This window comes from Pezoporus flaviventris, unplaced genomic scaffold, assembly GCF_033815535.1.
Source record: "Pezoporus flaviventris isolate CSIRO_AGI_PZ_B2104156 unplaced genomic scaffold, CSIRO_AGI_Pfla_v1 ptg000047l, whole genome shotgun sequence".
NCBI lineage: Eukaryota > Metazoa > Chordata > Aves > Psittaciformes > Psittacidae > Pezoporus > Pezoporus flaviventris.
This window is the reverse complement of record NW_026892595.1, coordinates 11,509,739-11,522,445: the sequence shown is the minus strand read 5'-3', so window position 1 is coordinate 11,522,445 and position 12,707 is coordinate 11,509,739. Positions and strand designations below refer to the sequence as shown.

At 37.4% G+C, this 12,707-nt stretch overlaps 1 protein-coding gene across 7 annotated transcripts in view; it reads right to left on the bottom strand.

Moving 5' to 3' along the window:
• Positions 1 to 12,707, bottom strand: part of NEBL (nebulette) — a 254,199-nt gene that overhangs the window by 52,134 nt on the left and 189,358 nt on the right. For 5 of the 7 annotated variants that reach the window (XM_061468296.1, XM_061468299.1, XM_061468300.1 and 2 more), the window contains 4 exons: positions 9,013 to 9,120; positions 7,471 to 7,575; positions 2,568 to 2,675; positions 1,490 to 1,600 (listed from right to left, as the gene is read on the bottom strand). The exons of the other annotated variants lie outside the window; for them this stretch is intronic. In XM_061468296.1, the coding sequence (XP_061324280.1) occupies positions 1,490 to 1,600; positions 2,568 to 2,675; positions 7,471 to 7,575; positions 9,013 to 9,120 (432 nt within the window). The remainder of the gene's footprint in view (positions 1 to 1,489; positions 1,601 to 2,567; positions 2,676 to 7,470; positions 7,576 to 9,012; positions 9,121 to 12,707) is intronic. 7 annotated transcript variants of the gene reach the window in all.

Genomic DNA, 12,707 nt, shown 5'->3' with positions numbered 1-12,707 from the left:
GTAATACAGATGCAGAATTCTCTACAGTGCAAAAGCAACAAAATAAGCTGGAACACAGCTGACACTATAAACAAAAAATAAAAAAAAATCATTTTTAAGAACTCCAGGTTCACTTTCTTTGCTTCATGTAATACCTTAGTTTGATCATAAAGCTTCACACAAAATACTATGCTACATCTTTGACTATGAAGAAATACATCATTTCGCTGAATCTTGAAAGAATAATTAAACCTATGTAATCTTTGGGTTTGTTTTTCCTTGAATGTGAATATAAACTCATATGCAATTCATGCAGTTATGCATTAAAATGCCATTTCCATTTTCTCATATTCTTCCCCTCTGGCTTACAAGCATAGTTTAGTCTCTAAGTAATAAGTCATAAAACTTGTGGAGCTAAGAATTAGGAAACATCTTAATGCATGTAGCACTATGGAGGGAAAATACATCAAAATTTTCAAAGATGAACATCTACAACTATGCTTGCACTTACCACTTCTGCGCACATTCAGCATGCATCAAGATTAACTCAATTAAAAGCAAGTATTTGCATTTTCCTCATTCAGTAAGCATATGAGTCATGTACGTGCAGAACAGTACTGAACAAACCATACCCAGCTAGAGACTTGTCTACCTGGCAGCCTAGCATGAAACCAGTTCTAGCATGAAAACCGTTCTGAATTATATAAAACTATTAAAGTTTGAAGGATTCTCAGTTATGGAAAAAAAGTGGTTTAATTTATAATGCCACACACAACTGAAGAACAGTGGACAAATTTCAAAGAAACAGGCATTACAGAAAAACTGCACCTCCTAACAAAATTTTTTTAAAGCAAATTATGTAATAAAACAGCTATATTAGGGAATTTTGATCTCCTTTATTTTCACCCATAACATGTATGATAGATAATAATTTCAATTAAATTAGTTAAAAGCAGCTATATACAGCTCAAGGCATCTATATAACCAGAACAGACTATCATAAACCTGAAATAATTACTCAAAAGGAAAAACTGCTATCTGGACATGAACAGAAACCCTCTTTTCCACTACTTCATCTATCTGGAAAGAAAATTCCAGGCCCTCTCCAAAACTGTATCAAGCAGATGTCTTATGTAGCATGCCTGGAAGGTCACCAAATCTGGGCTATTTGAGCCTGAGGGAGGAATAAATTCCAAAACTGAAGCCCTCAGAGGGAATTTTCTGAAAACACTCAGTTTTCTATGGAGTCATCTGATTTGCTCATTTAACTCTATTTTTCTGGTTCAGGTGTACTAGGCTTTATCATTTCCTTATGCTCATATGGAAATCTCAAGAAGTATTGATTCTTACTACAGGACTAATCAGAATATAAAACGACATGCAGCGATTTTTATTCATGAAGTCACTTTTGTATTTAGCTACCAAGTTAACTGTGAGTTTTCAGCACTCAGTACCTTGTCGTGATGCCGCAACTTAACAACACCAAAAAAAAGAAATAAAAATCCTCTACCTCTTTCAGAAAGTTAGTGACTTGTTTTATATGCAAGAACTCTGGGGTCTTGTCTAAATCCATTGAGGGTTTTCCCTTGATCTCTTCTTCAAAATCTTTGCGATACATTTTCTATTGAAACAAAAACAACAATTAGTGGTAGACATATGTGCATTTCCAAGCATATTTCAGAAAGAACACTGCAAACAGACACAGAAATGAGTCTTGCCATAAATTATCACATTAATAAGCAACTTTATAACTCATTTCATTACTTAGATTATCTTTACAAGACACAAAATTTAGACAAAAATACATATGTATAAAATTTCCAAAGAGAATATTTAACATTATGTATGAAAGAAACCTCTTGGTTCATAGAGAAAAGAGAAGACAAATGGCACACAAAGTAATGGTTTAAACACAGAAAAGTTTCTACCAAGAGGATGAAATCATCCATTTTTCATGAGACACAGCAAAAAGAATTGAATCAAACTGCAGCAAAACAGACACAGGAAAATGCTCCTTTAGGATGGATGGTGAAGCACTGGATTAGAATGCCTGGGAGGTCACAAAACTTCCATTATTTGAAGTTTCTATTAAAAAGTTAGAAAAAAATGGCCTGACACAGAACAGCCAGTCCTGTTGTGCAGCCTGGGCACAGTTGTTCCCCCTTGCTGAGTTCCCTAGGGTGAACAGACAGGAGCACATTTCAGTTAAGGTGTGGGGTCAGACTGGCCTGTATGGCTTCGCTCGCTCCCATCTAAAAAAATCTCCCTCGTTAAAGACAGAATTAAAGGCAGAAGGTAAAAAAGTTAGCAATCTCTGATCTACACAACCTTTTGAGCTTCCGCTCAACTAAATTATGCTACTTACAATTTGCATCTAGTTCTAGAAACAATGTGGCTTTTTAAGAAAAAACGTATTTGAAGAACTGAGCTACAGAATAAGAAAACTATTCAGTACTAATTCTACCATGTCCCCAATTTATAAAACCTTTACCATCTGCTTCACCTGTTCTCTTAACCTGAGAACAAGATGTCTGTTAGCTTCTCTGTTGATCTAAATTTCACCAGCTCAAGCACACATTTTTACTAACCTCACTTTGCATCTTTTGAGCTTCCTTTGAAACTTGATACATTGGTGTATCCACAAACTCCAGCATTGATCTGCCTTTAGATTTTTCATAATTCTCTTTGTACTTGACCTAGGAAAATGAAAATAAATGGTGTTAACAGCTGAGAGAATGTGAGATCTGACTGCATGCTGTGGTGGCAGACAGTCTTAGCCATACCGCTTAGAGGTTTTGAGTTGGAAGACTCCTCCCCAGCTTAACCTGCTGGAGAAATAGACAAGGAAACTTTTTCTGGAGTCATTTATTCCTTTGCTTAAAAATATCAGACCTAAAAATGGTAAACATTGAAGACAGTATGGGTGAGGAGCATCAATCACAATCCTTAAACTAATTGTATGATTTTGGCTGAATGACCTATATCTAGACAGTTGGCAGCTTTTTAATAGGTTCCCCTGTCATGTTTCCATTAAACACCACATTTACTGTAACAACAACAAAATCTGTTTCACAGCCACAGCCCAGAGGTCTCTCTTTCAGGCTCAGGAGCATCACTCTGAAATGCACTTTTATTTGTACCTGTGGGAGGGAAAAAGGAATGAATGCCTTCATAGGGTGCAGTCTTGCACCAATATTCCCCTCCCAGCTGCCAATGACCATGATATTAAAGCTAGTAGCAAAATCCCATTGAAGAACACAGGGTTATTACACCCCCATGCAATTTCATGCTAACGCACAAAGCAAATACACTTTGTTTGGAAACCTGCAGAATTCTGAACTCATTCATTCACACTCTTTTGACTAAGATTGGCAAACCTCAAATTAATCAGTGCAGTGTATGACAGAATATTCTACACAAGCCATAAAGGAAAGCAAATATCTACAAATCAAAATATGATATTCAGAATGAATAATATCATTTTAATTTATTTGTCTCTACAAAAATAGTGATGTCTGTATTTGAGAACAGTGATCAGACTCTCTTTCCTAGTCAGGCTTCTACACTAGGTTTTGGTCCTGAAAAAACAAGCTCCCCTTCCTTATGGTGCTTCTGATTGAATATGCACTGTACATCACTGTAATCTGTCATGCATGTTTGTGCCTGATTTAATCACTGTTAGAATGCTGCATTTTTATCTTTGCAACTGTCCTGGGTTCAGCAGCAGGATTCAGCAGCAGGAGTGCTGCTGCTGAACCCAGGACAGCAACATGTATTTATGCTTGTGTATACCTGCCTGAAGCACTGCAATTTCTTTGTGATGGATTTGCTTGGTTGTATCCAGGGTGAAATCATAAAAGCCCTTGCTTTGCTTAAATGATTACTTATATTCATACTGGAAAAAACCTATCCAAGAATGTTTTCACAAACAAAATCCAAAAGGTTTTGCAATTTAAACACCATTTTAAATAACTATGGGAGAAACAGCATAAAAGAAACTGTATTTTAGGCCTCGAGTTCTACTGCTAAATTTGAAATTAAAATATTGTGAGGAAATGAAAAAAGGGTATGATAAAAAAAAAAACAAACATAAAACTCTCATCAGTTCCTAGAGAAAATGCTTGTCTTTCCCATCCAAAGCCAAATGTTTATGTTCGCAAGAAAACAAACATCATTATTTACATTTGAAGTGCAAAGGAGCACATATGATGGTCTGGGTTTGCCTCCTAGTGGCAGTCATTCTAAATGTCGCACACCAAAATCACTTCTGTGGAAGCAAACAAAAATAATCTCCATCTACAGATTCTGATTTCATACTTTTTACTCCCTTTTACTCCATTCCCCAACTAATGGAATAAAATTAGAGAAAAAAACCCTATAAAATCAAATGAGGTAAATCACATAATCTTTTGCTACACTAAACCACAGGCACCAGATCCAGTCTCTTATGTCCTGTTCATTCACCCTGTTCCATAAAATGAAACACAAAACACATCTGTGTACCTTTTTTTTTTTTTTATCCTGAGTTCATAAGCATCTCAAAGTCTTTACAATAGGGACGGATTAAAAATGTGCCAAACAATAAACTTGCTGTCATACACATATCAAAGTTTTAAATTTTGTGTCTCCACCATTCATGCCAAAGAGAATGAATTACATGTATACCTGCTGTAGTTTAACCCCAACTGGCAACTAAGCACCACACTCCCTCCCTCCCCGTGGAATAGGGGAGAGAATAAGAAGCTTAAAAGAAAACTTGTAGGTTGAGATAAGATCAAGAAAAGAAAGGGAAAGGGAAGGAGAAAGGGAAAGGGAAAGGGAAAGGGAAAGGGAAAGGAAAGGAAAGGAAAGGAAAGGAAAGGAAAGGAAAGGAAAGGAAAGGAAAGGAAAGGAAAGGAAAGGAAAGGAAAGGAAAGGAAAGGAAAGGAAAGGAAAGGAAAGGAAAGGAAAGGAAAGGAAAGGAAAGGAAAGGAAAGGAAAGGAAAGGAAAGGAAAGGAAAGGAAAGGAAAGGAAAGGAAAGGAAAGGAAACAACAAAAACAGATATATTAAACCCAAGCGAAGGAAATGAAAAGCAACTGCTCACCACCAACAATCCAGCTTGTTCTCAAAAAGGATCCCCCCATCCAGCTCTCCCCCTAGTTTATATGCTGAGCATGACATCATATGGTATGGAATATCCCTTGGGTCAGTGGGGGTCAGCTGTTCTGGCCGTGTCCCTCCCAGCTTCATGTGCACCCCCAGCCTGCTCGCTGGCAGGGCAACATAAGAAGCTGAAGAGTCCCTGACTTAATGTAAGCACTGCTCATCAACAACCAAAATATCAGTGTGTTATCAACATTGTTCTCAACCTAAATCTAACACACAGCACTACCTCAGCTACTAGAAAGAAAATTAACTCTATCCCAGATGAAACAGGGATAATACCATATGAGGGGAAAGCTCCAGGTTGTGAACTCTCTCCCTCATCAAAAAAATGAAAACAGGATAAGTTCTATCTGTCAAAAACAGTCTGTGTGTGTCCAAACATGCCCATCAAGCTCTCCTCGTAACTGCTGGAATTTATTCTGATGGAAGCTGACGTGTATAACAGCTCTGCATTCCTGTTAGACATGTATACTATTTACATAGATTATATGTTTCATAAAGTTGCACACACTTCTACACTGTAGGTCAATCAGCAAACCAATTAAATCAACCTTATTAGTTTACGGTTTAATTAACCATACAGTCCAACATGTCACACCAGAGCAGGCATAGCTTTGTTATGCAAAAGATGAAGAGAAGTATAAAGTTCAAGGGAGAAATGTATAGTACAGGGAAACAGCTAAATTGGGCAATTAGCTCTGTGTTTCAGAGGACTAAAAAAAATAGCCCATATGATCTGACTTTGGAAATCAGTTAACAGCACAATCAAAAAGGTTGTTTCCTACAGTGGAAGCAGACTACAAGAAAGATTTGGTATGAGCTGTGGAGAGACAAGGAGGACACAAGGAAGGTATTGGAAAAGCACGAAGAAAGGCAGGAGAGTAGGCCAAGTTAAAAATCAAAGAGAGTACATGGGGGGGTCAAATCTAAAAAGGATTTTGAAAACAGGATTTGTGTAGAAGACAAGTAGCTAGTGGAGACCTTAGGGATTGGCAAAGCATTCTTCTTCCTGCTTGCAGCAAGAAAAAATATCCACCAGCATCTGGACAATGCAAAAATCAGAACCTCAGTATTTCGAGTCCTCAGAAGAAGGCATAGACAATATGAATCAACCCTTCCTGAGCAACAGAAAGAAATAAATTTTGCAAGAAGTGAGCTGCCTTAAGGGAAGTCCAGGTTTCTATCTCATTAGAGATAAGATAGCAAAATGATGAAGTTCATTCCGTGGGTCTTCATTTAATTAGCAAAAACAATGCCAACCTTACTTTACATTGAAAGAAACTAGAATTAGGCCAAAATGTCATGAAGAATGCAGGAAGGAAAGCTATCAATTCATTACCCATAAAAAAAGGGATAGTCAGTGTTGGCTTCACAAATTGGAAACAGTCAAAAAGCAAGCTTCAAATCATGAAAAAGTAATACAAAAAATCAAGCACAGATGGGAAGGCTGGATTATTTTTATTATTTTAGGCATAATCTTCACAAGCAGGCACTGACTCAGAGAAGACAACCCAGTATGATCCTAGCCATTAGGGCTAACTCTTTGTGTGTGAAACATTCACCTCCTGCAGACTGCGAGCAGTCTTCCTTCCCAACACCACCCACTCACGCCTTTCCACAGCAGTTCTGCGTCCCTCCTGTGGTTTCTGGAGTAAAGACAACAAGTGCAGCTAACCAGCCTACACACATGTAGTAGAAATATTTTGGGAACGGGAGAGAAGCTTCAGCATAACACAGAAGCCAGGGGTTTCCCATCTCTTCCTCCCCATTTCAATCCCCATCACTACTCCATGTCAGACCACCAGCCCCACCAAGGGGCATGTTTGTTATGGGGCAGAATGGAGTGTGTGCCTATTTCCTGATCCAGTGCAGGACACCTCAGACATTTAGGAGTAGGAAAAAGGTTTAGACAGAGAAGGTCGAAAGGAAGCTGGCACTCAAGAGGCTGCTTATGGCAGAAGTCAAATTAAACTAGCATAATGGTCACTTTTGTACAGAGACTTGCAGATGAAAGCAGTAAGTAAAATCTTAGGCAAAATGAGATTCACAAGGAAAAAAGTATCTTATCAAAGTAAGAAGTGGACAAAGTTTCACAAGTAATGCTCAAGTACCAGAAGGGTGCGTGATTCTTATCCAGTATATTAGTTCTAATAACTGAAATATCTCTTCCTAAAAGCCCTTTTTCCTTCACTACATCCCCCAACTACTATGGTCATAATGCTACGTTCTACTGGCTATGAAACTGTGAAGAAAGTAACAAATATTTATGTATCCTAAAAAGAGTATACATACTACATTCCCTACCAAATATATTTTTCAGATCATTTTTATAAAGGCAACTTACATTGCTATGAGTTTTGCTGATATTTAAAGCATGGTTTAAATATAGCAGGTTTGGCAGATCAGAAGCTGGATCATGTAGGTTTTCCAAATCTTTCTTGTAATTCACCTGGAAAAAGAATTTAAGTTATGTAAAACAAAGTTTAACAAAATAATTCACAGCTTCATATTACCATGTGACCGTTCAGAAAGAGAAAGCATTAAGTGCTTGCCTGAACAATCTCTACCAACCACTAGATGGTGGTCATTTACTATTATTTGGAGGATAGGAAACAATAAAAGATTCCTTCTGCTGAGCAAGTACTGGGGAACTACTCAAACTTTTCCTCAAAAAATGATATTTACAACAAAATCGTGATTTCTATGACTTTTCAGACTGTTGATTCTTGTTCTTTTTCTCTTGATTCAGGAATGAAACTAACTGTCCAAATAAAAAAAGTTGTATATAAATCAGTTAAAGAGAAGTGCTTCTGTAAATTTTATTTAATACAGATTGCTTTCAGTAAAGATATACAGTCACCTACAACAAAAGATGATCACTTAATGAAGTAGTAGAAAATAACTTCCTATCAGCCTACAGTAGGATTTACCATTCTTCTGAGAGCTGGATGTCCATCTTTACAGGAAGAAAACCAGCCAGCTTTACCTGTCTTAGATGACAAAACTTTAAACCAGTATCTTTAGTCACTTCCACACACATACCATGCTCTTCTCTGATTTAGACTTCAAACCATCAGCACTCAATTCGCATACCTCTTCTAATAGTTATTACTTCAATTAACTTTTTACTAAACAGTTAGATTTTTGAAACAATTACATATTGGGTAAGAGCCTTGCCAGAGCCAGGCTCTTCTGGGTGGTGTCCCACACTTTGGAAACGCCAAACTGCAGAAGGCATGTCCCTTGGCTATCTGGGATCATGGCCTCAAAGAAGAGCTCATGTTTTTAGCATTAGAAACACTGTTAAATATATCAACTCAATAGCATTGTCACTCCATATAGATGCTTTCTCCAATCTGGCTCCAGCAGCAGGCACCCATTGCTGAATCTATGACTGGTGTACTTTGTAATACCATTCAGAGGATCAAACAGCAGAATGAAGTCTAAAAGACAGACACATAAATCTGAGCTGCACATACAGCATCCTTCCACAACCACTGGAGAAATGCCAGCACTTCGCTCCTCCTGGAATCTACAACAGGTCAGAAGAATTGCCCCTATATGTATTTTTCTTTCCCAAATACAAAGGGACCGAGTACAAGACGATTAGCTCATAGTAAGCAGTCATACCTTTTGAAACACGAAGTTAAGCAAGATGAATCTCATCTAAAATCATTATGAAAAACTCTCCAGGCCTCTGGCAAAGGGCTTTGTCAGAGGCAGAGGAAGAAATGTGTAACATGCTGTACCTGCTAGATAGACACACTGTATAGCAGAGGTTGCAGCTCAGAGTAATTCGTAACATGGAAAAAGAAATTCTGTTTGAGAAAAAATATTAGGTTTTCACTATGTAAATGCATATAAAATACAAAGCAAATTCACTTACATCACTTGCCAAGGTGGATGCAATCTGTGCTTGCTTGAAGGAAACACTGTCAAGAGGATTGTACTGATGGCTCTTCATTTCCTTACTGAACTGCTCTTTGTATTTCACCTTCCACCAGAACAAACATATCTAATATTAACATGTAGCATTTAAAGAAGGCACAGAGAATTCAGACTACAAAGGAGCTTATTAAAGGCAATAGCCTTATCCATAAATCTTTAAAGAGTCAAGATGTTTAAAGAAGCCCAGTTTAGCCACACCTGTGACTCTCTCATGCTGGTTTCAAAGTCATTTTTCTGTATCTGAATTTTACTAAAATAAAAAAGTAAATTTTAGTTTGTCATATGCGATTACTGGTGCTGAAGCATTTATAAAAAGGAAACAGAAACAAAAACCATACGACTCACCTGAGTAATCAAATAAACCAGAACTGTTTGACTAGCAATAATAATCTACTGAGAATCATTCAATTCATAGTTAACATAATAAATGTGGTTTTAAAGAAAAAAAAATAAGATTAATAAATTATAAATCTGGTAAAATAAATCACTTGTACATTTTTCAACCACTCGAAAGGGGCATATCAGAATCAAACTTTCCACTCAGCCATCTTCCCACCACCAGGTCCACGTCACTCGCACTGAGTCAGGCTGTCACCAGAGCCCCCAGGTTTATTTGTAACTCTGACAGAAATTTCCCATGAGACCCCCAAGGAAACTCACTGCAGTACAGTCCCTTCTTGGGGACAATGCCCACCTCATTACAGTGTTATAAAGCACAATTAAGTGACTGCCTGCCATCACTTTCACTCTCTTTTCTTCTTGTTCAAAAGAAAAAGAGGAAACTACAACACATGTAAGAGGAAATAAGCAATACATAAATGTTGACGAAATGACATTAAAAGAAAATAAATCACAAAAAATCCATACAACCTGCTGAAGAATTGAATTCAGAATCTGAATATATGAAATCAAACAAATAGTAAATCTCCCTCCTTTGTCCTCCTTGTTGTGCATCATCATCAAACATCTGGGCACTTTGCACACATGACTTGCTTCTTTTCAACAGCTGGGCATCATGCAGGAGAATAAAACTCAGTCTGAATTACACTGCTTTTATGAATATTAGTCAGACACCTGATATCTGAACCTATGCAATATCCGTTATAATTTACCACGCTCTGCATTAAATAAATACACAGCTTTTTCCTTACTCCTTTTTTCTCTATTCCCACATGCATGTCAGATAAAGTGGTTAAACCACCTCAAACAATCTCCTTTTCTTTTATTTTTTTCTCAGCTTTAGTTGTGGGAAGAATTTTCTTCTTCCCTTTTAGTTCTTCTTTGCCTCAAAAGACTCTCAACATGGTTTAGCTTACATAACGTCATACTTAGCCACGATGCCCAATATTTCATTAATGAGGATAACAAGAAACTAACACCAGGCTACCCAGACAGACACTAAGTGTTTATATTCAAGAACCACATTATGATTCTAGCACTTATGTTAATTTTTCAAAGGAAGGAAATTCAAAAACGTTGTTACTTTTAAAGAGAAACTTTACCTGAACGCATGATGAGTTCCATGAATCTTTCACGCTAACTGTAGAAAAAAATATCTATTGCCTTCTGATAGATTCATCTGGTTCATATTGTTTGATATTTGCCTTGGCTTTGGATCAAGCGCAAAGGCATATATCTGAACATACAAAGACATTGCCTTTGTCAAAGGCAAATCAACATTCTATGCAAGCAGTAAAGGAATAAATCAGTAGGCTTTTCCCTTTTAAAATGTGTATCTAAATCTTGCCTTCTAATAAAAATCAGGTACTGCTGGAACATGTGATTCAGAAAGTCTCTGAAACCAAAGATCAAGCTTAGCATGGTAAGCAAAATTATCTTTTACTGCTTGGGCATCAGCTCATATCATAATGACACCGTGAACAAGAGTTTAAATATCCAGCTACTGCAGGCTGTATTCTGCCCAGCCAACAAATGGCCACAAACTGTGCATACAAGCTGAATGTACAACGTGGTCCTTGATATTCTTTCTAAGTGTGAAAACATCAGTACTAAAGGGACCTCTCTTCACAACTGGCTTGCCATATTCCAGCTGCAGCCATTTCATGCCATCTTTTGAAAGGTTATTTTAGCAATACATTTCAATCTAGAGATTTCAGTAATAAATCTTTAACAGTGTCATTTCAGATCACACTACTACTACTGAAGGAAAGAGGGGAGCCAGTAAACCCAGTCTTCAGAGGGCTGTGTCTCCTGATGTCGATGTACAGGAGGGTCCCAAATTTAAGGAGACTGACAACCAATCCAACTATAAATGCTCCTGTTGGATTGAGGGATGTCTTAGTACCTCTAGGCCCTAATGCCTCATCTGCCTGCTCTCCTTATTGCCTTTGCTCTCCTCCCCAACACCATCACACATGTCACTCTGGTGCAAAATGGAGACCGCACAATAATATCAGATGACCCTGGCAGTATCTCAAGAGCACTTCCAGCAGTAATTTAACTCTGATGTGTCATAGGGGATTCATCACACTGAAAGTTACACACCCATTCACTTTCTCTTTTACCAGTATTTTCCTGTTTCTTTCTTCCTTTTGAAAGAAAGCGTGGGGTGGCAGAGGGCGAAGAGAGAAGAGCAAGCCCATGGATGAGTCACTGTGAAGTAACTCACACGGTATTTATCCTTCTTTTGAACAGAAGAAAGTCATGAATGCAATTTAAAGGGGAAAAATAAGCCTGAGAGAAAGGCTTCTGATTAAAAACAAGGCAAAAAAATACTTCATCAGTGATTTCTAAAACATCCAAAAGAGGGAGGTCTTAGCAATGCTGTAACATGGCAGAAGAGCAAATAAAAAGCCAGAGTAGAAATGACATTTGTTAGTGGAAGTTCTCTACAAATTTCATCATTAACCAAAAGCTTTATTTTAATGAGAGTTTAAACGATGGCTACTTAATTACCATCTTAATCAAAGTCTTAAGTTTGTTTATTTTTTTAGAGTATGTAGTAGGGATTAATTTAAAAGAAATGTGTGGAGGTTGCTCTCTAATTATTGCTGAAGGAAGAGCAAACTTCGCAGGCTTTTAACACAACATCCCTGCAAAACCAAACTGGAATTAAATAAGGCATGGGTAAACAAACTTCTCATCGGCTTTGCACAAAACCGATAAAAGTCAGAACTGCAGCTGGACAGAGCAGTGTCTTTTGAAGCTTTGCAGCAACATTCCTAAATCAATTCTGTAGTTCAAAGCTGTTCACACAGGGAGTGTTCAGTTTCAGAAGTGGATGACATCACCCACTGTTCAGATTTACAAAGAACCTACAAAAATTGAAGCATTCAACCACTGGGATCCCAGGATGAAGCAGACACTTGCAGCTAAAGCATTTCCTCATGAATATATGAAAACATATTAAAAATAAAAAAAAAAATGAAACAAAACAAAACTTGTCAGAGCAAACAGATATTGAAGAAAATGTTACATCAACAAAGAGCTAAATTAAAATATTGGGTTGCTAAAAGCACTAGCAGAGCTTAACACAAAGACAGACTAGGAAAATCCTAGGCTCTTTGTGTTGTTACTCATAATCTCAGAGAAGGTATATTTTGAAAAATATTCTACCTCTAACAATTTTATCCCTGAAACAATAAGCACCAGATCCAGCATGAAATACAAATA